Consider the following 27,046-nt stretch of genomic DNA (forward strand, 5'->3'; position numbering starts at 1 on the left):
AATTTTGGAGCAGTTTGGAAATAAAAAAAATGTAATCGTGGTAAATGCTGCTTTATTCTTGATGTTGAATTTCAAGCTTCAAAATCATAATCGTTTTTTTCAACTTTTTTATTTTTTAATTGATCCTTTTTTAATCTTTTTTTTTTTTTTTTTGGATTAGTACAATAAAAATTAACATGTTGTGTTATGTAAGATAAATAAAAGAACAGTCCTGTATTACGGCTGTGTCCCGATCCTCTGACACCACTTTCACATCAATGTTCTGCTGGATATTGCAGCTATTTTATTTAATCTCATCCTCTGTTCATTTCCATCCGCCTCCTTAATTCATGTGTCTTGTGACAGTAATCATAAATTCTGAACATAGCTCCAAGTGCCATACCTATTTATTTATCCCATGGTTTTACTAAACAGGAATTTGCCTCTTATCATTGCCGACACGATGCAGTAAAGTTCTGATAGTCCTGCATTTATCAAAAACAGTTAAAGCGGTTTTACAGAATTAGACAGACCTGATTGCGTTCTTCCAAAAACAGTTAATAGATTGTGTGGGGTGTTTCAACTCAGCCCTACTCACTTCAATAGAGCTGAGCTGCAGTACCAGATACATCCCATGGACTGGTGTGGTGCTGTTTTTGGAATGTTGTTAATCTTTGGGGCTGGATTATATGGAGGGCAAATGGGGCAATTGCCCTGGGGCTGTCTACACTTCCTGAACGGTTAAAATATTATGCATTAGTCTTGTTCAATTCACTAGTTGTAAGCGTAAAAAAAAAGTTTGTCCCTAATAGAGGGGAATGGCCATTGAGGCTAAAGTACCACCCACACCGGCATCAGCTTGGTCCACGTTACTTTTCATCAGCGCCGTGATTGAGTGTAACCGATCAGAGATATCATATACCACTGTGTATGGCATGGTAATTCAGATGTAAAAATATTTAACCATCGTATATAATTACGAGTTATTGGTGAGAAGTCTTCTATGTTTCCTTTCATACAAAAAAAACTGCAAGGGCACTCAATCTTTTGTCCAGGGGTCTTCACTAACCTCTCCCTGGTTCACCTTTAAATGCTATTTTACAGTTAATATATCAATTTAATTGGCATGAAAAACTTCAGTCATAATTCTGTTGGTTGCTATTGGAAATGGTCAACAAGCCTGTCAGCAGACAGATCCCCAGTAACAGCAGAGCTCCTATAAGGCAGCGGGATAGATAATTTTTTCCCACATCGGATTACTGTACAACTACTAGTGCAAAAGACACTTCCAGAGCTGCACTCTGGATCATATGACCGCCCCGGTCATCCTCTGTGCAAGACAACCCCTTTAAAGAAACTAGGAAAGCTGGGTGATGACTCCTGTGGGAGCTGTAATGGTGCATTGGTTGTTACCTAGCTTTCCCATAAACATTTTAAGATTTTTTTATTTTATTTTAGATTTTAATTTTAAGGACTATACTTCCCAGAATGCAAATGACCAGACTATGACATTGAACAAACAAGTAATGCTGGGAGATTTCAGCTCCGGACTGTAATACAGCTGGCAGCTCAGGAACAGTACATGATAAGAAACGCAATGTTTTTGCAAAGTTACTCAACTATTTCTACATGTAAACTGTAAATGGTCATCAAAGCTGGAGATGAGGAATGAGTTCAAATTTACTTTTAATGGGTTTGTCTGGTTTGGACAACCCTTTGTCAGATTGCGGATCCATGGACGCCTCAATGAAGAGTGCAGCTCTTGAAGTGTCTTTTGCTGATAAGAAGTTGGTTCTGATTGGAGGGTTTCCCTGTATATTTTGTCACTGTGGACTAATCGGGCACATAGAAAGGGATTGCCTTTACCTGATAACCAGAATTATCCACACTTCCGTCATTATTTCCATTTTTCTGTTCTATTATAGGAACTGAAAAAGAAATATAATGGAAGCGCCGGATCGGTCGCATGACGGACACCAACTCCACCCGACGAAACACATTGACTTTAATGGGTTCCGACAGGTTTCCTTCGTGGTTTCCGTCATTTTGCTGTATAAAATAGTGCTGCATGCTGCGCTATTTAGTCTGGGTTTTTTGACAGAATATGCGACGAAGGCTCCTGACGGAACGTTTGACACGGATGTGAACAGGGCCTTCATCACAGCAGATTTTTTTTCTATAAATTTAAGGTCGTGTTTCAATTTAAAGTTTTGCTTTGACTTAAAATAGAAATAGATGTTTTTGTGTTCTGTTTTTGTCCGAACGCTCTGTTTTCAGTGTTGGTGAATGTAATGGACTTGCGGCTCTTGAACAATGCACAGTGGAATAGTCATGGAAACCACACGTGTTTCGTCCACAGCTTTTGTTTGCCATTAATTTATACTATGATGTAATGATGGTTCTATTGTGCGGACTACTGCTGGAAGTCAAGCTAGTTTTGCTGTAAATTGACAATTGTATTAGCCACTGAATAAAGTTAGTGACTGAATTGTCAATGGGCTCTTGGTGGATGCAGTACAAAAGGGATGTTTTTTTGGCATAACAATAATATAATATAGAAGTAAATTGCGCAAACTTGTCAATCTGAGCCTACCTCAAAAAATTTATATTATCTTATTCAAGATTTGCAAAAAAACAAAACATCCTGTCCAGTTATAGGATTATTTTTTGGTGTTTTTAAACTATTTATAGGCAATGTACACCTTTTGGAAGGACTTTTTTTTTTTTATTATTATTATTGAATCAATCTTTTGCGTTTTTATCAATTTTTAAATGGACTTTTATTTAAAAAAAATGTTTTACTTTTTACAATACTGCTTCTATGTATACTGTATACATAGAAGTTGTATCGTTCTCTCTATCAAATCCGTCAGTTTAGCTGAACTGTCGGATCGGCTGAGATCGGGTCGTACGTGTCTCCAACACACAGGATCCACACAATATCGATCACACTGGTCCTGTGGCACACAGGATTCAGCTAATATCAATCACATATAAATTCATAACTTTTGCAAATTGAGACTATGCTAGCAGCACTGAACAAGTTCAAAAACGTAGATTTGGTCGATAATTGCTGCATCCAGTGTGTCAGAGCCACACAGGACCTGATCTCAGCCGAGCCGTCAGTTCAGCTGAACTGATGGATGTGGCTGAGAGAAGTTGTATCAATCTCTATCTATACAGAATACTTAGAAGCTGTATCATAAAAAAGTAAAAAATAATGTTTTAATACAAGTCAATTTGAAAGTTGGTTAAAACACAAAACACATTGATTTAAGAAAATATATAAATTTCCTTCCAAACGTGTACATAGCCTTAAAGCCGCAGTGGGCTTGTATTTTTTAATTAAATTTTTTTTTTTTTTGAAGAATGTCACAAACATATTGAATCTGTAGCCCTTTAAATAAGAAGTGACAAAATAGAATTGACGCTTTCATAGACCTCAATAAAAAAAAAAAAAAGTTTACGTTTCCGTAGCAAATTTGTCTGTGTATTGGCTGCCTGGCTCCTGAGATTTGTCCAATCCTGGTCTTTATATAGGGATTCAGGCCTCATGACCGCCACGGCTCTCGTATCGCCGCATAACTAGACCGATCTACCCTTTCAAAGGGTAGTTTAGCAAGAACAGACCCTTTCCATATGGTCTATTTTGGCATACGGACATCATAGTGTGAGGTCCCCCTCTCATCTGTTCTATTATCCAGAGCAGAGAGACAATAAGGGTATGTTCACACGCTGTGTTTTCAGGCGTATTTCAGTATTTAAACGCCTCCAAAATACGCCTAAAAAACTGTAGCTAAACGCCTACAAACATCTGCCCATTGAATTTAATGGAAAAAATGCAGCGTAAAAAGGAGCATGTCACTTCTTGAGCTGTTTTTCATAGTGTTAATAGAAAAACGGCTCCAACAACGTCTAGAAAAGCGCCTCAAACATGTTTTTAGCTTCCAAATGGCTGAAAATCAGAGGCTGTTTTCTCTGAAAACCGCTCTGTAATTTTCAGCTGTTTTTGATTCTGCGTGTGAACATAACCTAAGAGCGGCTTTCACGTTGACGGACCCAGCTAATCCATGTATTACAAAGGCCATTGCAGGGAAACATATAGCCAACCACAGCTTCTCCTGTTGATAACCGCTCATTACTGGGGTTTCCGAAGCCAGACCCAAGGCGATCATATGACCACCCCGGTCATCCTCTGTGCAAGACCACCACTTTAAAGAAACTAGGAAAGCTGGGTGATGACTCCTGTGGGAGCTGTAATGGTGCATTGGTTGTTACCTAGCTTTCCCATAAACATTTTAAGAATTTTTTTTAATTTTAAGGACAATTTTTTTATTTTTTTTATTTATTCTTTTTTTAATACAGAAATAATACCTTTTCAATGGGAAAAACTTCCTTATTTTCTTCTTATGACTTTGATTTCGTTTTTTTCCTTTCTATATACCTTGGTCTAAATATTTTCATTATTGCTTTAGCCATGTGTGTCTCTGTGTTTTGACATGGAAGTTCTTGTTGGAAGAAAAATAGACATCGGGGTGTATTAGTCTATCTAGTGATCTGATCTGGATGGCTATAATAGACCTGATTGTGCAGTTTACTATGATGGTGAGGCATCGAACCACTGGATTGCATCACACAAATGAATATTCTAAACCGGTATTATAGAATGAGAACGTCCACTTTAAAATTAATAGTTGTAGCTGCCAGACCTTATTCTATTCCTAAGTGGATATTGTATGGTCCACACAAGTGGGTTTATACCGTTCCACTATGATTCACTACTTCCTAGAATAGATAGAACGCTGGTTATATGGAATGTTTTTAGATCATTGTTAAAACTTGACAATAGGATCTCCCTAACTGGAAAACCAAAAGTTATAGACTATTTTTATACATGTATGTCTTCGCCATTTATTTTGTACTTGTTTTAAAGAGAACCTGTCACCTGCCCAAAAAACTGCAGCTGACATCTGTTAGATTGCAGGCGCCTCACAGATTCTGCTGCTTTTTATTTTTTTCTTCTAGCCCTCACCGTACCTGAGATATCGATGCTGTTAGTTCTGGTGTCCGATATGCAAATGAGGCCTTTGACTGCCAAGTGGGCGGTTACCTCTTATCAAGTTATCAAGTGACCAGTGTAATAGGTCTGTTTTAATTTTTTGTTTGAGGGGGAGGAAATTTGTGCGAAACGGGGTGGAATAGCAAGGAGTGAGGTGAACCCCCAGATATGAGATTTTGTCTTCCCTCCATCTAGGCTCAAAGTTCAATTATATCAACTTGGCCATAGAATGTGGAATGCTGATGTTCAAAACCTCAGACTTATCATAGTTGACTTTTTTAATCCCGAGATTTGTGAAAATTGATCTAAAACGTGATAGAGATTCAGGAGACTGGTTCTCTTTAAAGGCTATTTTGACTTTTGCAACCCCCTGTTGCTAACCTGCAGACCGTAAAAGAGGGGTTTAGAGGGAGTGGAGTAACAAAGACTACAGGTTCAGCCTACATCTTGTTAGTAGCCTGCAACTATAGAGATGCATAGGAGCTGTATACACAGGATGGTAGGATATTTTTTAATCAAGACTGTGTGCAAAGTTGCTTTATTTTTTTTATTTAATGTGCATTAAAGCAATTAAAAATGTGTTAAAGTGTACATAGGCTTTAATTTATGACCTATAATTAAATATTAATTTACATGTGCACAGTACTTGGCAGCACTGCTGGCATCCTTGGCTCAGTCTGTTAGCTCGCAAGCTTGACCTCGTTCTAGTATGTCATTATTAGGCCGATTTCACTCGGCCACATTTCCCTGGACCCTCCTTGGTCCTATTGAACAAAACTTGGATCAGCATAAAACCCTAAGAAGTGGGCCGGGTGTTGCAGCCCTATTACGGCCTGAAACCAGCCTAAAAAAAACTTCCGTTTTATCCCTGTGGAGTCCTGTATTGACTGGAAATATAATATTAATAGCACGACTATTTAATAAAATATATTTACATTTTAGTTTTTTTATTTTGTTTTGTCGAAGTACAAAACTTGATTTACGTTCTTTGCAGACAATGGGGACTGTATGGATAGTTCACCACAATAAGCTTGTTTAATATTGGCGCAGTAAATCCCTCTTTGCCAGCTATTATGTAGAAGAACAACATGTAGGCACTTGGGGATATTGTCATGTTATTAGTTCTATATGTCTTACGCTAATGGCGTATCATATGAGATTCTCTTGAGCATGTGAATGAGGAAAAATATGGTTCTAATCTGTTTTTATCCTCTTTTATGGTTTAATATGAGCATTATAAAACATCACTCCTTTCTGCTTAGTATTATTAACGTGAATGTGGGAAATACCAGCGAAATGTGCCAATTCTTGGACAATAGCCTTGATTTATAGCCTGGAAAGGAGCTAGATTTTGGTAAAAAGTGGCTAAGTTTAGACTGTTTCCTGGCAAGGTCCGATGGAAATCGGCGTGGTCCTTTTTGTCTGAAATTTCACTCATTGCTTCATACAAGTAAAAATAGAAAATGTTGCAAGAGAAACATGCTAGTGAGAGTCTTCAAAAGGAGATGGGACCTTAAAAAATAGCATTTCCATACTAAGCATTTGAATCAGTGTTTCATCATCCGTGTACTGATGTGGTGAAAACTGGACAAGATAGGTCTTTTTAAAGTGCCAATGTTTATTCGGTTTTACAACTCATGTAACTGGTGTCTTCCAGAAGTACATTCTTGGTATTTAAAGGGATTGATTGGTTTAGAAAACCCATTTCCAAAAACTCTATTGGGGCATTGGGTGGAGATCCCTCATTTATCATCTCCACCAGCCAGAGCAATGAGCAGCCAAAAAGAGTGATTTTCTCTCTGGAGAAACCCTCATGTATAAGCATTTCAGACATCCCATTCATTTTATTGGGCACGGTGTAATACTTCATATTCCCTGTAGTGGTGCTGCAGAGGAATTAAACACATGCTGCCAGGTTCCACTGCAGATCACAGATGATCGCTGGTGGTTACAGCAGTGTCCTTATTACTGCTAACAAAATGGGATTGTCCAAAGCAGACAAGATTTAAACTTTGACAAATGTATCTTGCCTAAAGAGAGAGAGAAATGTTGTACTTAGGGCGGATTCAGACAAACGTGTTTTGCGTCCGTGCCGGCCGCGTGGTTTTTCACGCGGCTCGCGCGGACCTAGAGAAGTCTATGGGGCAGTGCAGACAGTCCGTGAGTTTTGCGCAGCGTTAGTCCGCTGCGTAAAACTCGCGACGTTCTATGTGTCTGCGTTTTTCGCGCATCACGCATCCATTGAAGTCAATGGGTGCGTGAAAATCACGCATGCCCCAAGGAAAGCACTTCTGATGATCAGGATTATATACAAAATTGGTTGAATTATATAGCCCCATGCAATTTTTAGGGCGCCTTTTTGCAGATCCACATGGACCCATAATATGACTGTGTGCATGAGCCCTAAATGTTTGCTTTACATTTTCTCATTGTTTCCCTTTAAGTAGAGGTAAACTGCCTGATTCTTCTGGGATGGTCTAGGTTATAAATGCTCTGTAACCGTTCCCCAGAGCGCTGCTCAGGAGTGACCGGTATTTCTTTGCTTACTAAGGAATCTTCCATCCAACCAGAACGGAACGCTTCCTGTGCTCATTTCTCACTGGCTTTGTGATGCGTGTTATTTTCATTTGGAGCATAGCCTTGTGGGAATTGTAGTAACCATGGTTTTACTGTTCTACACTGATGATTCTCATGTTTGATTGGCAGCTACCCTTACATTTTTTTAAATATTATATTTTTTATACTAATGGTGTTACTTCAAATAACAAGAACACTTGCCTTCATTATCCTGATATATTTGTTAAGTTGGGATTTAGTCAAAATTCCTCTTTTATATGCGTAAGCATACTGGGGGGGGGGGGGATTATTCAACTATCTACGACAGTTTTCTGCTGTAGAAAACTCACAATTTGTTCAAAAACTTGGAGACTCATTTTTTTTTTTCTTGCCCAAAATGTAGCTGGAGCCTAATGACAGGGGACGGGGCAAAACTGGTGTAAATTGTAGCGGATATATGACTTGCCTTTCTGGCACACAGATGGCAGAAGATGCAACAAGTTTATTAAAGGGCAAGTGCTGTTCATCTGTTTCCGTAACTCCCATATAACATAATGGAGAGAGCAGCACGCATGTGAAGCCACCTCTCCACATAGTTCCCGCCTAAAATTGGCAGTGACGACCTCTCCACGCAGGATAGGGATCGGGTGACCCCTGTTCTCAATATAGGTGCTAGTTCCAGAGCTGCAGCCCACATCTATCAGACATTTATGCCATATATTGTGGATAAGCCATACATTTTCGAGATGGGAATACCCCTTTAAGAGGCATGCACCTCTTAATAAATTTATTGCATTTTACTTTTTCAGGGTTCATCTTTAGACTGGTGTATGAAATGCCAGTCCAAGTAAATCTCACCAATTGACCTTAATGACTCAAACTGTCAACTCATTCTGGAATTTCCAGAATTTCAACACTATCTGGAAATACAGCTTCTGATGCCATTGTATGTTACAGCTGACACCAGCTGCTGATGGAACGGGCAAGTACATTCTGCCAGCAAGTAAAATGTACAGCGTGGTGCTTTAGTTCTTATAAAAAAATATTTTATTTACTTTTCGAGATACAGCTGCTCTGTATCTGAATCCTGTACCGGTCAGGTCTGCGGGACTGACGGGTTCAGTGTCAGCGGGTCCTGCAGGATCCACCTGTTATCCATCACATCTAAGTTCATGACTTAGATGTGAGGGATAACAGGTGGATCCTGCAGGACCCGCTGACACTGAACCCGTCAGTCCTGTGGATCTAACGGATTCAGGTCTTAGCGAACGATACAGGTGCTCTGAATACAAGATACAGAGCAGCTGTATCTAAAGAACTAAAAATTCTTTTTAATAAAAACTAATTTGAAAGCTGCACAATACACACTGACACACACATATATATGACACACACACACACACACACACACACACACATATATATATTTCACTTTCAAAGGTTTACATAGCCTTTAAGCAAGTATTACATATTGTTCAGTCTAGTTTGTGTCAGTCACAAGTTCTGTTTAAGTACAAGCGTTATCTGTAAGTGCAAAGCAAATACCACATCTTCACTACTATCAGGGTGGGAAATTGGTTATCCTTTATCTGTATACTTGTGTTGCATTAGTTGTAGTTTATTCACATAAGGGTAAAAAAAAATATGTAATTTTAGTTTTACACTGACTTTTTACTGCCACATTAAAATAAAAAAATGAATACTAGTCTATACCTCAGTTTAGGCTCTTATATCTTCAGTACAATGTAATGAGGTCTTATGCTGGTCAGATGGTTAACTGCGGCCATCTAAGGCATTGTTCACACGTCGTGGCCGGAGCGTGGCCATAACCGTGCTGACATGCAAGTCGGCTCTGTTTTCAAATTGAGCGCAGCTAAAAGCAGCTTGATTGTTAAAGGGGTTTTCCGATCTTGAGCATGTATGGCCTATTCACAGGATATGGCATTGTTGTCTGATAGATGCAGGTCCCACCTCTGGAACACACACACCTGTCTCTAGAACATAGTCCCCCGACCCCGTCCTACCTTGTCCCGCTGCTCTCCAGTGTCTGACGAGGGGGTTGGTGGCCTACGCTGTTTCTGTAACTCCCAGAGAGGTGAATGGGGTTTTCTGAAACCGCGTAGCATAGTGACATTGGCTGTTTCCCTAGTACCCGACACTGATTGGAGAGCAGCGGGACAAGGTAGGAGGGCGGTCACTGGGCCCCTTTCTAGAGATAGGTGCGGGTTCCATATGTGGATATACCATACATGTCCAAGATGGGAAAACCCCTTCAATGGCCATGCAATATTGCAGCTAGTACCCAAAATATGCTCGGCCATTAGTCACCAAGCTGCTTTTAGCTGGTTCAGCTGCAACGTGTGAACACTGCACCAATGCTTGACCCAACACATGTATATCTCAATGAAGAGCAGGAGACAAACCTCTACCACCACACTAATCTCTCAGAAGAAAATCCTTCATGGTGAAATCCAAAATGCCTGATGTTGGTTTCCCAAACTTCTGCCTTTGGGGAACAGTCAGGAATCCCCCGTCCACATTAGTGCAGTGTGTATGGGCAGCATTAGTTACTATGAAATTCCCTGACCCATATGTATTTAAAGAGGACCTGCCAGCTCTTCTGTTTTAGTAAATACATGCATCCCCTATAAAATAGTAATTCTGGAGCCCCCTTTCTTAGAGCTCTGCATTATGCCATTCCTCTGTTATTACATCTGGAATTCTGTGAATGAATTGACAACTGGGTGTTGGCATCTCCCTACACGCCCAAATATTGTTAATCCGTACTGTCCGTGTCAGCCAGAATAGGGACACTGCCCTATTGGCAAGAGAAATGGTAATACCCAGTTTTCATTTATCCATATGTTCCCAGGAGGAATAACTGAGGTATAGCACAATGCAAAGTTCTAAGAACAGATGCTTTAGAATGCTTATTTCATGTAGAGTACATGTATTTTCTGAGGCCCCATGCACACGACCATAGCTGTGTGCACGGCCCGTGATTGCGGGCCGGCAAGTGCGGCCGCAGAGTCAACCGCGGGCCATCCGCAATTCATGGACCGTGCAAACATTGATTTCAATAAGCCCGGACCCCACGGTTGTGTGCATGGGCCCATAGATACAAGTGGGTGCGGATGAATTGCGGCCGCAATAACAAGTTTCAGTGCAACTGACTCCCCTATCAGGGTTAATTGAAGACTACTTTGTACTCATGCACACGACCGTAGCCATGTGCCGACAACGATAAAATTTTACTTTTTTAAAACTATACGACCAGCAGATGATCGAGCATTTGCTCATTCATCTGCTGATCGCTTTTCTGTTTACACAGGGCAATTATCGGCAACAAGCGTTATATGAACGATCGTCTGCCTGATAATCGCACAGTGTAAAACTCCCTTTAGGATAAAAGTGCTGTCAGTAAATGCAAACTCATGGTTTCTTGGGTGTCCCTATAAAATAGTCTTAAAAGGGTTCTCCTGAACTATATCATTGATGGCCTATCCTTCATATAGGCCATCAATGTTTGATAGGTGTGGGTCCTGGGTTATAGTCTCAGAGAACACCTTTTAAAAGGGTTGCCCAGGATTAAAAAAAACAACAAAACAAGCTGTTTTTCTCCAGAAACAGCGCCACACCTATCCATAGGTTGTGTCTGGTATTGCAGCTCAGCTCTTTTAAGGGAATGAGGCTGAGATTCAATACCACATACAACTTGCAGACAGGTGTGGTGTTGTTTTTTGAAGAAAGCTGCCATGTTTTTTGAATCTACTTTGTATCAAATACAAATATGGACTGATCTGTGGTTGGAGCAGAATAGGTGACCTCTCGGGATCCTACAACTCCAGAAGAGATCTCCACCTGAGATACGCAGAGACCATAAAAATGCAGGCAACCAGTTCTGGGCCCCCTCTTCCCAGGGGCCCCATAGCAGTGTCCTGGTCGGCCTCTACAGTACATATTCTCGTTGCCGAGAGATCTGATGATTTGGGTCACAATTAAAATCTGATGCTCCCATTACCATCCATTTTCAGCACAGACAAATTTACCTTTTGAATAGACTGAGGTGAACGGCTGCCAGATACTCTGCTGCTTATTTTCCCAATCATTTTATGTGAATAAAGAAATTGCACTGACCGAATGATATCCAAAAATATCAGCACTCCTTTATCTGTACAGGAGCAAGTGGCTATCAATGGTAGCATTAGTCTTCAGGAAACACAAATGTGTAATCGGGATACGGTGAACAAAATGCACTTCGCCAACTTCCCATCCCCCGCCTAGTAATTTGCCAGCATAGAGAACGTATGTTACCAGGAGCATAACGATCGTGGACACAGGGTGTATTACCACAACCAGGCCTGGAGAAAAAGGGGGCTTGCCAGCCCCACGTCACTGTGCGAGTGCCGTTTTACTATGGCGGAGCAGAGTTATTGGCTCCCTGCCCCACCACTTACTCTGGTTGTGGCCTACTAAAGTTTTGGATGACACTGAGGACATCAGCCTGGTGTCCCAGTGCAGACTGCACGATGACTTCTGGTAGAAGACTCAGCAGTTCGTCGTCGGAATGGGGTTAGATAAGTTAGGCTGGGTTCACACGACCTATTTTCAGGCGTAAACGAGGCGTATTATGCCTCAATCTACGCCTGAAAATAAGGCTACAATACGTCGGCAAACATCTGCCCATTCATTTGAATGGGTTTGCCGACGTACTGTGCCGACGACCTGTAATTTGCGCGTCGTCGTTTGAAAGCTGTCAAACGACGACGCCTAAAATGACTGCCTCGGCAAAGAAGTGCAGGACACTTCTTTGGACGTAATTTGAGCCGTTTTTCATTGAATTCAAGAGCTTAAATTGACGGCCGTCAAAGACGCCTCGCATAATGCGAGGAGGAGCAATTACGTCTGAAACGACGCAGCTGTTTTCTCCTGAAAACAATCTGTAATTTCAGACGTAAAAGGCAGCTAACGTGTGCACATACCCCAAGTCTTTTTTTTTTTTCATGGGCACTAATGAGGGAGGGAAAGGGGCCTAACTATTATATGGGAGCACCTTATTACTATATGGGGGCAACTAACTGCTATATGGGGGGCACCTTACTACTGTATGGTGGGATTTAACTGCTATATGAGGGGACCTAACTGCTATATTGGGTGATCTAACTACTATATGGGGCCCTAACTACCATGTGGCCCATAGGACCCTAGTTATGCCCCTGTATGTGACCATGGAACCAGATTCCTGGCCGTTGCTTCAACCATGTATATTTATCTCGCTATTGGAATAATTTACAAACTATTGTATTATCAATGGAAGGATATGAATAAAATGTGTGTGAAGTTTCTTCTTCAAATAAATGTCGGATTCCTGGTAGTCTTCCTTGAGCGCAGCAGATTATTGTATCTGAGCTACACAATAAGAAATGTTCTTTTGGTTGTGAGCCAGATGGAAATGTTATGATTTCCTAAACATAATTCGAAGTCTCCTGGTTTTGCCCTTTACAAAGAAAACTATTTAGTTATTAAAATAAAACAATAGACTTCAAGACAGAAGCCCTAAGCTCCCTGCTTTCTCCTAAAGTCATAACATGGGCTGGCTGAGCAAGACAGAGGAAGAGAAATGTCCAGGAAATGTCAAGTTAAACGTTTCACCCACTTAATTTTCTTTACTGAGACGTATGAACAATCTTGGTAAAATCTGTTAGTAAAAATGAGCTTTGTTATCAAACTGTTTTTGATAAGAAGACCGAGATCACCTTATCCTTAAATGGGTTGTCCAGAATTGGCAAAACGTGGCTGCTTTCTTCCGGAAACAGCACCATACCTGCCCATGGGTTATGTCTGGTATTGCAGCTCCGTTCCATCAAAGTAAATGAAGCCGATTATATAAACATAATGGATATTGCAGAATCTGTAAAAGTCCAAACTATTACAATATATCATTATTTAACCCGCAGGATGAATGCCGTAAAAAGAAAAACAGAATTGCTGTTTTTTTTTAGTTACCTTAGCTCCCTAAAAAATGTAAATGTGATCAAAAAGTTGTATGTACTGTATTTTTCGGACTATAAGACCGTTTATAGCAAGAATAAATCTTGCTAAAAAGTCCCTGCGTCTTATAGTCGGCAGTCAAGAGACCCGGTAGCAAAAAATAAGCCCTCACACCGCTCAAACAATGGGAAAATATAAGTTATGGCTCTCAGAATGTGGTGAAACCTTATAATTTTTTTTTAACCAATAGTTTTTTCTTTGTAAAAGTAGTAAAATTTAAAAATGTTTCCTATTTTCTGTTGTCTAAAACCTGGGTACGTCTCATGGTCAGGTGCGTCTTGTAGTCCCATAAATACGGTACTTAAATAACTACAGCCCCACAAAAAACAAGCCCTCAAACACTACATAAAAACGTTATGGATCTCAAAATATCGTGACACAAAACTATATATTTTTTTCTACAAATAGTTTTTTCTTTGTAAAAGAAGTACACCATAAAAAATGCTTTTGAATTTGGAAACTCTGTGATCGTATTGACCCACAGAATAAAGTTAACCCATTGTTTGAATGCTGTAAAAATGAAACAAAAATAAAAAAACAATTTAACCCCACAAATAATTTTTTTGAGTTTTCCTGTACATTATATTGTAAATGAAATTCTGCTTTTAAAAATTGCAACTCTTTTTGCAAAGAACAAGTACTCATACCGCGATGTCGACGGAAAAATACAAAAGTGTGGGTTTTAAGAGGGCTGTGAGGAAAAAACAAAAATTAAAAAATGTAAAATGGCGGCAAGGTAATATGTTATGTTCAGCGATACCACGGGGGGCATAAAAGAAACGGGTGCCTGTCTGTCTAAATTATTGAAATTCCAGGAAAGTGACCTCCACATGAACAGTAGAGAAGGGCATTACGTACCTTTTGAATAATACTTTTCGTATCCGCACCGTATCCTTCTGGAGTGTATTCTACAGCTTTTTTCCTTCTCTTACTTGTTGGCAGTCATTCAAAAATAAGAATAAGTGACTAAATGAGGCAATTCTACTTTTCCTTTCAGTTTACCGCCACGAGTTGTGGTCTTCCACCAATTTGTGCTGTGGTTTCCATAAAATGGTGTTCCTAGTTATTCGCCATACAATTTCCCATCCAGTCCTGTGAACATTTTTTTAGGTTTTCGCTGGCATTCTACAACCTATATCTAAATGGATTTCTAGATCGGGAGATAATCTTGAGTGTTTAAAAGATTAACTTACATTACCCGGAGCAATGTATGACAAGTAACCATCAGCCATAAGTAGTGCGAACAAACATGTATTTCTACTTGTGCAATTACTTAACATATAGAAGTGACTTCAAGGTAGAACTTCAGACCCTTGGAGGACCAAGGGTCAGATGCTGCCGGGGAAGAATTATCCTCTTCTACATAATATATTTATTTGCTTGCAGATAATTATATGATTTTTTTTTAGTTTAGTTGTTTTTCCCTGGGGCGGTTGATAATTGGGCCTTACCTGCGCTGCTACTTATTGGCCAGAAGTGTAAACAAAGTACTTAAAAGTTGGTTTTTACATCATCTTTTTTTTTTTTTTGACCATAGAATCCCCATTTACACCAGTAAAATTACTTGTTTCCCCAGCAGATGTTCACTGTGTACTTTTCCTTTTGGGTGTGTGGTTTTTCACAAACTCTTGGCAAGAAGTGAGAACTGAGCGTGCTTTGTTATTATGTGGATCTGCAGCCTCGGATGAAATCATCAGCGCGCACACACACACCATTGAGGTCTGTTAGGAGCTTAGCTTTGTAATGCTTTTATTTTATGCAAAGAGCTCAGTGCCGAAATGTAGGAGCGTTCCTTATAATCGCCTGCTCCATAATACAGCCGGAATACTAATGGCCTTTATGTGACATATGTATAGTGTCTGTTTTACATGTTGGGTCACCTTGCAAGCTGCTGTCGTATAGGGAGCTGGTGCATGTATGATGAACATAGGTTACTGAGAGAGCAGAGCAGGCGTTCTCAATGATGTGGTTACATAGATTGTCTGTCTGGGATTAGAATAAAGGGATTGTTTTAAAAAAAAAAATAATAATTCTTCTTCATAAACAGTGCCATTCTTGCCTATAGGCTGTGTCTTGTATTGCAACTCAGCCCCATTCAAGTGATTTGGCGATACCAGACACAGCCAATAGACAAGAGTGGCGCTTTTCTTTAGTGAATATTGACTCCGCTTCTGTCTGCTAATAAATGTAGAGACCCTGGGCCTTGATGCAAAAACTGCCGCCCTGCAATGCCAAAGCTGGGATGGTTCTCATATAAACTAGGAGCTATGGACAGTAAATATAGAATTGTGCGGTATGTATGGTGAGATGGCCTATCCAGCCTGAAAACATCATCTGTAGTGTCGTGTATCCCCTTACTACCGAAGGCAAAAACACTGTGCAGGAATATGGTTCCTGATGGTCGGTGGTAAATGTAGCTTTGGGTGTAGCTTGATTAAGATTGTAGGCCCTGGAGCTTGCCTGTCCTCCAGGAATACAAGCAGCCTCTTTGCAGTGTCATTGGGACTGTGACAGCGGGTGCTGCGTCCCTGACACTCAGGATCGAGCTGTTACCGATCACATCTAAATTTATTGCTTAGAAGTGATAAATTACAGGTGGATCCTGCGTGTCAAGGACACGCCGAACCTGCTGTCCCTGAACCTGTCAGTCCTGCTGATCTGATGGATACAGGTTTCATAATACGATACATCTGCTCTATATACCGGATACAGAGCAGCTGTATCTCAAAATGTAAAAATGTTTTTATAAAAAGTATTTAGAAAGTTGCACCAAACACTATATATATATATATATATATGTATATGTATGTGTATATATATATATATAATGTGTGTGGCAACAAGCAAATGCTGTGCAAAGTAAAGAAGAACGCGTCTCAAACAACACAAGACTGATAGGGATCACAGGAGAGTAAAAAAAATAGATTATATATGATAAATAAGACCGGCTGTAGAAAGTTGGTTCGATCACACTGGTCTAAAAACTGCATAAACTTCCTAAACCGTGCCACTATGTCTGTTTGTTCGGACGTGGTACTGCAGGTACTGATGTAAAAGGTAGAAATGAGAAGGGCATAGCTGCGAGGGGTGCTGACGGGGCATGTGCCCAGAGCAATTCCGTGCCATACAAATTTAGACATGTTTAAATTAATCTGACATTTAAAAGGGGATGGCACACCTGGACAAACCCGTCTCTAAATAAGTACTCGCCGACGATCCTCTAAATGCCATGGGTTTATGCAGTTTTTAAGCCAACTTTCCACAGCCGGTCTTATTTATCATATATCATCTATTTTTTACTCTCCTGTGATCCCCATGAGTCTTGTGTTGTTTGAGATGCGTTCTTGTTTACTGTGCACGGCATTGCCTAGTGTCGTGTTCTTGGAGAGGACTCGGTCTGATATCCGTCAGCCGTGCACGTACCGTGGATAAATATAGACCCTGTGCAAGTTGTAGGTGTGATTACACAGGGAGGCTAAAAATGACCCCTTTCATACCTCAGCTTAAAAACAGTGGGCGTTCTGTAATGCATAACCACACGGACCTTCATGGGGATTTTTATCCATTTGGAGCATCAGTCCTCTTAAAAATCCTATAATAATCCAGCAGTGGGATTATGCTGCACCAACTTCTCCTAACTGGACTATATACCCTGGATTTATTATACATACTGGACTTCTAACGTGAAGCTTATGGAGCCCACTGCGATTTGTTGGGGTCGAGTGAGCGTGGTAAACTTTATAAAGGGGCTTGGTAGGTCACACCATGTTTATAATTTATTATCTCTCATAATACCTCAGTGTGTGTGTGTGTGTGTGTGTGTGTGTGTGTATGTATATATATATATGTGTGTGTGTGTGTGTGCCGCAGAGCTGAACGTGTTCGTGTTTTTTTCATAGGACTGCAGTTCGTTACTGAGTTATCGCATGCACAAAATATTTTTTTTTTCTATTGACGACTGGATGGTATTTAAAGATTTTTCAAAAATTCGATTCACAGGAGTGAAATGATGAATTCTATAGCAGAGCTGAATTTGTAATCTGAATCAATAGAGCTGCATTGTTAACTCACTAAATTAAGATAACGCTCTGGGATTACCTGCAGTTCCATGTGAAACTGCAGATTACCAGTTATGTAATCACGAGTTTTGTCAGATGGCTATCAGGGCTCTGCTACATCTGTGTCTCACAAATTGATCAACTAATTTTGCATATCATATAGTACAACGGTAGATTGATCACAATTTATGAAATAAATGTTCCCAGGTGTGTAGCTAGATCAGTGATCTGTAAGGGTATGTTCACACCTGGTGGAATTCGAGTAACTTCTGCTGGCAAAGGGCAATGCCTGTGACTAGGTTATTTTATGCCCCATTCACAAGATCCGGAAATAATCTGCCCAGATTTCGCGCTGTAATGGTGTACGTTATCTTAACTGAACTTCAATAGAGCTAATCTGTGTGCAAATTCGCAGCATAAATCCGACTTTCAGACGTGGATTGTTCTAAAAATCCACAGTCCGTTTGAATATTGCAAATCCTGACCGTGTGAACATAGCCTAACGTGTGGCTCTCCAGCTGTTTTAAAGCTACAACTCCTAGCATGCCATGAAAGCTGCAATCTTTCATGGCATATTGGCTATGTAGTTGCAATGGCTGGAAATCCACAGGTAGCAGACCACGGATCTAGTGTATATAAAATGAAGAAACCGAATGCTATGTTCACATACGAAGCTTTCTCCGCGGTGTCGTCCCTATTGTATATAACCGCAGCGGGCAGATGTGCAATTTTAGTAAAAAACAAAGACCCTACATGATTTACCACTATGGGTTTGTGACTATGTTGAGCACCGGTTTATAGATGTGCCGGTTTTGTGCCCCCCCCCCCCCCCCCATTGACTTTTTTTAAAAGAAAAAAAATCTCTGCAGATCTGTAAGACACTTTGTATTGTTTTATTTCTTTTGTGCAGTACTTATTATCTTTTATATGTTCTATGGTTAGGAGTATGTCTGTTGGCATAGAGAGCTAGACTATAATAGTAATATAATGCATTAATAATGAAGGAACGTCTGCCAGTTTTGGACTTGGTACATCGTGATTATAAACGTAAATTGTCATGGCAACTTATTTCTTTGAAGTGCCGCTCAGCTTTTACAACTGTACTGCCTTTTTAAGTGCAAGAGGTCATATAAGCCTTACAGAAAGATCGTGGGGAGTAGACCGATCCCAGGATTCCTAACGACTCATGCACGGTGGAATTTGGGAAATATTTTTTTACGGTTACGCATGTGGCACCAATGCAACTTATATGCTGCTGCTTTGCTGAACTCTTGGGGGCACGTTTATCAGTGTGTAGCACTGGGGTGTAATGCAATGGGAAAAAAAAATAGCATTTAAGAATTACTCAATTTCTTGGACCTCACTAGACTGTAGCCAATAATGCCTGGCAAAATCATGCAAAAAAAAAAAAAAAAAAGCTCGCTCTCTGTAGCGCCATCTACAGGTGACCTTTCTCATTCAATTAGTTTGTACTTCCTGGCGTAAGACGTTGACTTGCAAGTTAACAACCTGTTGGGGGCGCTGTAAATATTCTTCTTTCTGGATTAATCTATTTATTTTCTGCAACATTTTATCAGTAGACGGGAACAATTTCTTTATGCCAAAAATAGGTGGGCCAGTCCTGTTATGGTTGTGTTACATGGAGCACAGACTGTCAACAATATTCACCGTAGTAAGCAACGCTCCAATCTGTACAGGCGATCGTATTGCTACGTGCACCGCCGCGGTGTCATGCTGAATGAATGGCAGTAATGATGGGTTCACATTAGGTAATGATCGGCTAGGTAGTGGTGTTTACATGTTCTCCGGCCCCTTCGTTTTCTCTTTAAAATGGTTTGAACACACCGCCCTGCTGGTGATCTGACGGCCCACTATACAGCGCTTGCCAATCCTATTGGTTTTCAAAAGTGCATATACTGCTTGTACTTTCTACCCTAGTCCTCTAACCGCAGTCACGTGGACTGAGCTCCATCTAAGAAATCATTGTGAAAAGTCAAGATAGCAGATGTGTTAGCGCGTTTATACATAAGTGTGAATGCGGCCTATGTGCTCACTTTAATAAACATTACTTGTTAATCTGGGAAAACCCTTTCACTATATCTTTATTTTGTGCTACTTATATAACCTGTACATATACTACTTATATAACATATTCTGCAGCGCTGTACAGAGAATATGAGTGATGACCATCTAAGTTCTCTATCTCAGACACGCACACTACGAACAATTTCACAAGAAGACAATTAACCTACCAGTAAGTTTTTCGGGGTATGGAAGGAAACTGAAGATCCCGGAGAAAATCCATGCAAACACGGGGAGAACATGCAAACTCCATGTAGATGTCCAGTTCAAACTCAGGACCCCAGTCCACTGAGCCCCTGTGCCGTCTATTATATTAATTTCACCACCTGCATGTAAAACAGATAAATACGACTATTACAGATCTGTGTTGTATGGATCCAGAATACAGCACTCATAGCCTGCAAAAGGGCAAATACTGTACATCCCGTGTGCCATCCTCTATTATATGCCATGTAACGAAGGTTTTCTACCTTAGAAACTCTGTGCATAGGAGGGAATATGGTGCCATGTAGAGGCACATACAACGGCGCACAGAGCGCCTACAGCTGTAATATGGAACTGTAGGGATTGTGGGCCACTGGCTCCGTGCCTACGGCTTTGCGGTGTGCATTAGCCCTTGTGTCAACAATACCTTGGTTGGATGTAATTGATATATCTCAAAATAAAACCTCCAAAAATATTGTACCTACTGTTTTGTATTGGCAAGATCTAGTAATAGTGTATTGGTCAATTGATGTACGGGGACATGACGACTGGCTGAATTGGACTTGTGTAATTGTGGAAGGTCTCAAACTTCATTAAAAAGAATGGTTCTTTCTGTAGTTGGAACGTTCAGCCTCTAACTAATGCCTGGGAGTAGATCTGACTAGCCTAGATTTCCTGTTTTTTGATTGGACAGTATCTTTGTTGAGTAGATGGACCGCTATATTCAATGGACAAACTCAATACAAATATTTGTACAATATAATTTGAAGCTATGTACTGACTACTAGGAGTATTTTAAGCTGGAGTGATGACTATAGTCTTCGAAGCAATGACTAAAAGGATGTCCAAAAAATGTCAGCCCCAATGATCACCACTACTTTCTCTCACTTATCCCCAGTTCAGAGAACCTCCAGAAACCTTTACATACATATTTGTTGGTTATATTATCAGCTCTTTTTGTAAGGTCTCCTTTGTTCTTTGGGTTTATTGCACCTTATACATGTTATTTCCATATTATATATGTGGTTCTGCTAATAATTGGATTAAGAAATAAAACAACAGGTGAGCAATTCTTTATGGATCTGGCGCCATAATATTTTGCGCCAACATCTGGAACCCTGTACCGTGTAGGACAGGGGCTTCTCTTGTCCACAAGGAGCTTGCCTCCATAGAACACTAAGCCCCTTCTGGCTGCTAGCCTGAGAATCTAAGTTATGGAATCTCATGCATGGAAAAACAGTGCTGGTATTTGCTTTCTTTTCTTTTATGCTGCTTGAGTTGAAATGTAGGAAAGTGACATACCCTGGCACCGTGTAAACTAGGCCTGGTACAAGGAGTTCCTTATTTTCCTGTACGTGACCTAGAGTGAAATGAGAGCAATGAAAAAAGAAAATATAAAAAATTGCTAAAATTATGAAAATGTAATAAAATCACTCATATGCGCTTGGTTGTTTTATTTCCTTCTAATTTAACAAGACATTTGACAAAAATTAAATGCATGAATACGATCGTAACACATAGACGCGATGGTTGTTGGGTGGGGGAGGGTAGTCATTACTGGTTGACTATATTTTTCAGCACGTGAAAGATTGAATGTGTTCCGTTCCACATCGGTGTAGAAGCAACGAAGTGACAACTACTTAAAATAAATTTCCACTTTAACAAGCTGGGAAACTGCATAAGTAGGACCATAGCGTGTTGCCCATAGAGCGTTGCAGGGAATTTAAATTTTATATTGCAAGCTGTTACGCCGCTGGTGGTGCTCAAGACTGCAACATCAGACAATCGATATCACATGGGTAAAGCACGCATCAACACTGACAGAAAACAAAAGGCACAAGTAACTCGCCAGTGGATGAGCGGAACCAAACACTGAAGGCAGTAGAAGATGGAGACGATGCATAAATAGAGTGGATGGCAGATGAATAGCATGCAAGCAGTTAACAGATGAATAGACAGTGGACAAGAATAAACGGCACTCGCTGACCCTATCTGAATACTATCCCATAGCAGCCTAAGACAACCGCTTCGCAGCAGACCAAACGCACAGGAAAGGCAAACAAACCAGTGGAACTACTGATGGCAGGAAACGCATAAAACCACTATACAAAAACTAGATCTCTCAGAGGACCAACATGTCTCACAGCACAAACACGTAGACGAGAACAAAGTCACCAAGTAGAATCTGGAAATAGTTTAGCACATGCCAGAAACACTATATAACCAGCGCCTAAGTAATCCAGGCCTGAAGTATATATGGGCCCAAGAAAAGTTCTCTGCCCTAATTAACCAGGCAAAGCTAAATGATGATCAAATCCAGACTCTGACCAAAGGCATTGCTTAGCAACGCCCAAACACCGATATAACAGGAATCATTGATTAGCAGCAGTCCGGCTGCTAATCGTAACACAAGCAAAGTATTTATATAACAGTCCAGATAGTGTTGATAGGGTGACAAGTTTTATTATCTTAAGGACTTGCCAATTATCTAATTCCCTCATTTATTACGCCATGTCACTGTGCCTAAATACCTTATGTAAAATTTAGTGTCTTTGTAATGAATCGTTAAGGGGATTGCAGATTTTTAGGATCGGCCATTAATAACTGATCAGTGGGGGTCCGACTCCCGGCAGCCCTGCTAATCAACTGCATGAAGGTGCTGCATCCCCTTAATTTTTACCCTGACACAGTGCTGTACATTTAATTGAATAAGACTGAGCTACAGTTCCAGACACAGCCACAACCAAATGTTGTGACTCCTTTATGTAGCTAAGCAGCGGGAGTCATTTTTTATGGGGATTATTATTGAGATTGACAGTCGACTTCTCCGTTAAATCAGCACTTGCAGTTCCTGTTCATGTACAATATCCATTCTATAAAATGCTGTGCTACACATGACCAGCACAATGTGAAACCTGTGTAAAAAAAACAAAACATTTATATCTCATAGAAGTTTCTTTTTTTACAGTCCTGGTCATGTCTACATAGTTGTTGTTTTTTAACTAGAGGCAAAATGAAAGTGTAATCTTAGAAATAGTTCTGTAATCTGGAGGCTGTAGAAGTATGTGCAATGAGGTTTGGGTTTCTTTTACTTAATATACGTACATTTGACTGTATGCGCACCGCCTTTACAGTGTCGAGCTTGTCCATAACAGAAGTGTAGGAAAGGTATGAAAGGATTTGTGTTGATATTGAGTAAATCTGAAGAGCAGAGATGGATTTGATGAGGTTGTGATGTCACATTTGTAACACTTCAATTGGTAAAGCTACTGAAAAGTGCCTTTGCTTAATACTTTGTTACAATTTTGAGTTCTCGTGTCATTTTCAAAATTCTGCAGGTTGCCGTTGGAAACAGACACTGGTTTATCTCCAGACTGCTGTCAGACATGTGACATAACATATTACCTTTATCCACTGTGTAACTTTCATTTGTGCTCCCGCAGTGCACTGTAATCTTGTAAAAAGACACCAGCAGAATTTTTTGTTACGCTTTCAACAAATCAGCACAGCATAATATTCACAAAGTTACTCAACATTTTTTTATAATTCTGGAAATTGTGATTCAAAAGAAGTTTTACTTTAAAGTAAAACTCCACCTTTTATTCTAGGATATTACAATATATTAGGCAACTACATTATCAGAAGTGCGTGTGTGTGTGTGTGTGTGTGTGTGTGTGTGTGTGTGTGTGTGCGTGTGTGTGTGTGTGTGTGTGTGGTAATATTTCCTGTCATCAAAACAATACAATAGTTTGTCGGAGCAGAGAGGCTGTCAGTGTACAGTCTACCATAAACAGCGCCTGTACTCCACTGAGAACAGGGTAGCCATAGGGTAGCTGCTACTGCCCTGCTCTATTACCTGAATCTCTTCTACTCCTAAAGGGAGTCGTTCGGAAGATGTATATTAGGAAACTGTTTATTTTAAAGTGGCTTAACAGTGGAGCTTTCCTTTTATGTTGTAGAATTTTAGAAGTTTTTGAACTTTTTTATATAAATTTAGTTCTTTATTGTTTTTTTGTTTATTTGTATTTTAGCTTCTCCAGTGGGTAACGGATATATCAAACCACAAGTACAGCCAATATCCAGCACACAAAGAGATAAAGGACCACCAACCATGTTGCCCATCAACATTGACCCGGAGAGTAAACCTGGGGAATATATTCTTAAGAGCTTATTTGCAAATTTTACCACACAAGCGGAACGCAAGATTCGTATCATAATGGCCGAACCTCTGGTGAGTAAGATGAGAGGATTCCTTATCATTTTAAGTGTTGCATATAAATTTATCACAGGGGTGTTCCATATAAAGATGCTGGGTCTTTAAAAAAAAATCTTGAAGGAACAAAATTTTAAATTAAAGGTCAAACTGGTTAAAAATTAAAATTCTTATCAACCAATCAAATTTCAGCTGTTATTATTCTAGTACGGGATAGAAAGCAATTGGCTGCCATAAGTGGGTGCTATGATTTTTTTTATGTATACTAGATGTTACGCGTGGGACTTGTACAGAAGATGCTTCATTTGATGTGTGCCATGTGAATATTTTATATATATTGATGAGAATGACTTTTATTTCTAGGCACGCGGATTACTGGCTAGCCTCACTCTGTTATCAGATATTTTTTTATTTTTTTACATTGACAAAACACATTACTCAGCACTCTGCTGTTGTATTTGGTGTCTTGCCCAATCTATTTATACTTGATGGGATCTTTACAACTTCCTGAGCGGCTGTCCCCTCCCTCCATACACATCTGTTCTGCCATCCCGTATTATTTGCAGAACCGCATCTAATGACATTTCCCCATTTCCCAGCACGTTACATAAATCCATATTTATATGCCCTAAAATATTAATAATATTGTATGGGGGACATTTCTGAAAATTGGTATTGATTGACAGTTGTGTTGTGTATCATCCGTATTTATGCTGATACTGAATAGTATAGTGGAGCATTACAAGCAAATTCCAAAAAAGTCCCAAAATGCTTTTTTTTAAATTGTTTTGAGTTTGGCAGAATATTAAAATAAACTGATCTCATAGCCTGGTGATTCTGCTGTCTAGGAGCTCCTGGTTACCCATAGATTTGTGATCCCCTATCTGTTTTTAGTACCCTCGTCCTGGTTGCAGTAAAAAACAACAACATTGTGCTGGTAAGGGGTCCTTCATACAGTTCCATATTTCTTGTCAAAAACTCGCAGATCGAAGTAGGGAACAAAAATAAGTCCCATTGACCTGCACCAACATGCTCTTAAAATAGCATTTTACAGGGCTGGATTATAGGGAGGGCAATAGAGGCACGTGCTCCGGTGCCTTGACCACCTTGGGTACCTCAGGGGCCTCCATCAAAGCCTGTTTTATATATCCACCTATTAGTCCATCTATCAATCCATCTAACATTTTCTAGTTGCGAACCCCGCAATCCCTTTTTAAATGGGTAATGTATTCAATCCTCCCCTTTGGAACACCCTTCCAGTAAAACGTGGATGCCTCAATGGCAGTTCAGGAATCCAATCCAGTCGAGAGGAGATGGAAACACGTGCGTGTGTTTTTTTGTTTTGAAGTCTAAAGGAGTCACTGGTTTGGCTCCCATAGACTTCAGTGTATAGGGTCACGTAGAGGCGCGGCCACCTCTCCTTATATGTGGGTGCTATAAGTGGTCAGATGGTCCAGGTTCCATTTTTGGGATGGGGGCCCCCAAAACTATTTTTTGCTTAAGGGCCTTCACCAATCTTAATCCGGCCCTGATCTTTTAGCCTATCTTTTAGCCTATCAAAGTACACAGAATGGGGACTGTCACCTGGGGCAGATCAAGAAACAATGGGACCCATAGCAAAATTGGATTGAGGGCACAATATGCAAGGTCCACTGTGAGTAGTGAGTGTCATCAACAGAGGAACTGCATTATTTAAAGAAGTGGAGGAATGCCCCAAGGTCCTGGAAAGAGCATGGAGGGGGAAATAAACACCAGACCCTTCTGTCCTGGGTGATAAAAGACCCATTTTGATCTTTACTATGCACTATTTAATGCACGTTACTGCTTGTGCAGCAGGATATATGACCTATTACATTGACTTCTATTGGGATGCAATGCAAGACAAAGTGTAATAGCGATATTCGTTGTCCTCCAGAGATGAGGGCCTGAACCACCATCCTGTAGTTGTGTATGAGCTAGCATACACTGGTCTATACTAGTTAGAAAAAGCTGGACAAGATGGGTTGGGCTGTTGACCACAGTTTGGGTTTTGATGAACTTGTATGTAAGGGTAACGCTGGCAGCGGGTGCCGCTCCTGCTGGTTATCCCCACTGCTGGGTTACTCACCCACTGCTGCCAGTCCGTATTATTCTACCTGATATGAGCCTGTGGCCTGCAAACTGTTGGCAACCTGTCTCCTGCTGCGAACTTGAAGACCTGCTACAAACTGCTACAAACTGTGACCTCCAGATCCTTACCTGCCTGCCTACCTTGGTATAATCTGCCAGTGCCTGAACCCATCGTGTACTACATCGTTGTCTCCTGGTCCGCTGGGCCTGTTGCTGCTACCTCAAGACCTTGTAGTCTCCCTGCAGCGAAGTCCAGATACCCGTACGGGGGCTGTAGGTTAAATACAGGGGAGGCAACATAGACAACGCCCTTAGAGGTGGGCCAAGGTCAAACCCGGTTGAGTAGCACAGTGGGTCCACAACCCGCTGGTTGTTATAATAAGCGACATATTATACAATTGTAATTATTGGGGCATGATTTTTCAAGTATACAATCCATCAAGGGCACCTGTAGGGTTTTAGTTCTGATACAGTTGGCTTATTGAATACAATGGGATTCTAAGATATTGTACCCTAATAAGATCATTATCTTTTTATGTGTTGACCCTCATGAGTATGTCGTCTATGGGATTTTTAATATTCCACTTTATAAAGCATTCACATGGATATGGAATATTTTACATTTGATGTTTCTACTGCAGAGTGAAATTAACACCCTATATATAGGACCGTAGCATTCTAATAATCTTTTTTGAAACCATTGGTAAATGTGTGCTATTCTGAGACTTCTGCTCC

General features: G+C 40.3%; 1 protein-coding gene across 7 annotated transcripts in view; it reads left to right on the plus strand.

The window, feature by feature from the left end:
• FRY (FRY microtubule binding protein) overlaps nt 1–27,046 on the plus strand; it is a 420,217-nt gene that overhangs the window by 215,907 nt on the left and 177,264 nt on the right. For all 7 annotated transcript variants that reach the window (XM_075851697.1, XM_075851698.1, XM_075851696.1 and 4 more), the window contains one exon: nt 24,021–24,220. In XM_075851697.1, the coding sequence (XP_075707812.1) occupies nt 24,101–24,220 (120 nt within the window). In that variant the 5' untranslated portion in view covers nt 24,021–24,100. The remainder of the gene's footprint in view (nt 1–24,020; nt 24,221–27,046) is intronic.

Source organism: Rhinoderma darwinii, chromosome 2 (assembly GCF_050947455.1).
Source record: "Rhinoderma darwinii isolate aRhiDar2 chromosome 2, aRhiDar2.hap1, whole genome shotgun sequence".
Lineage (NCBI taxonomy): Eukaryota > Metazoa > Chordata > Amphibia > Anura > Rhinodermatidae > Rhinoderma > Rhinoderma darwinii.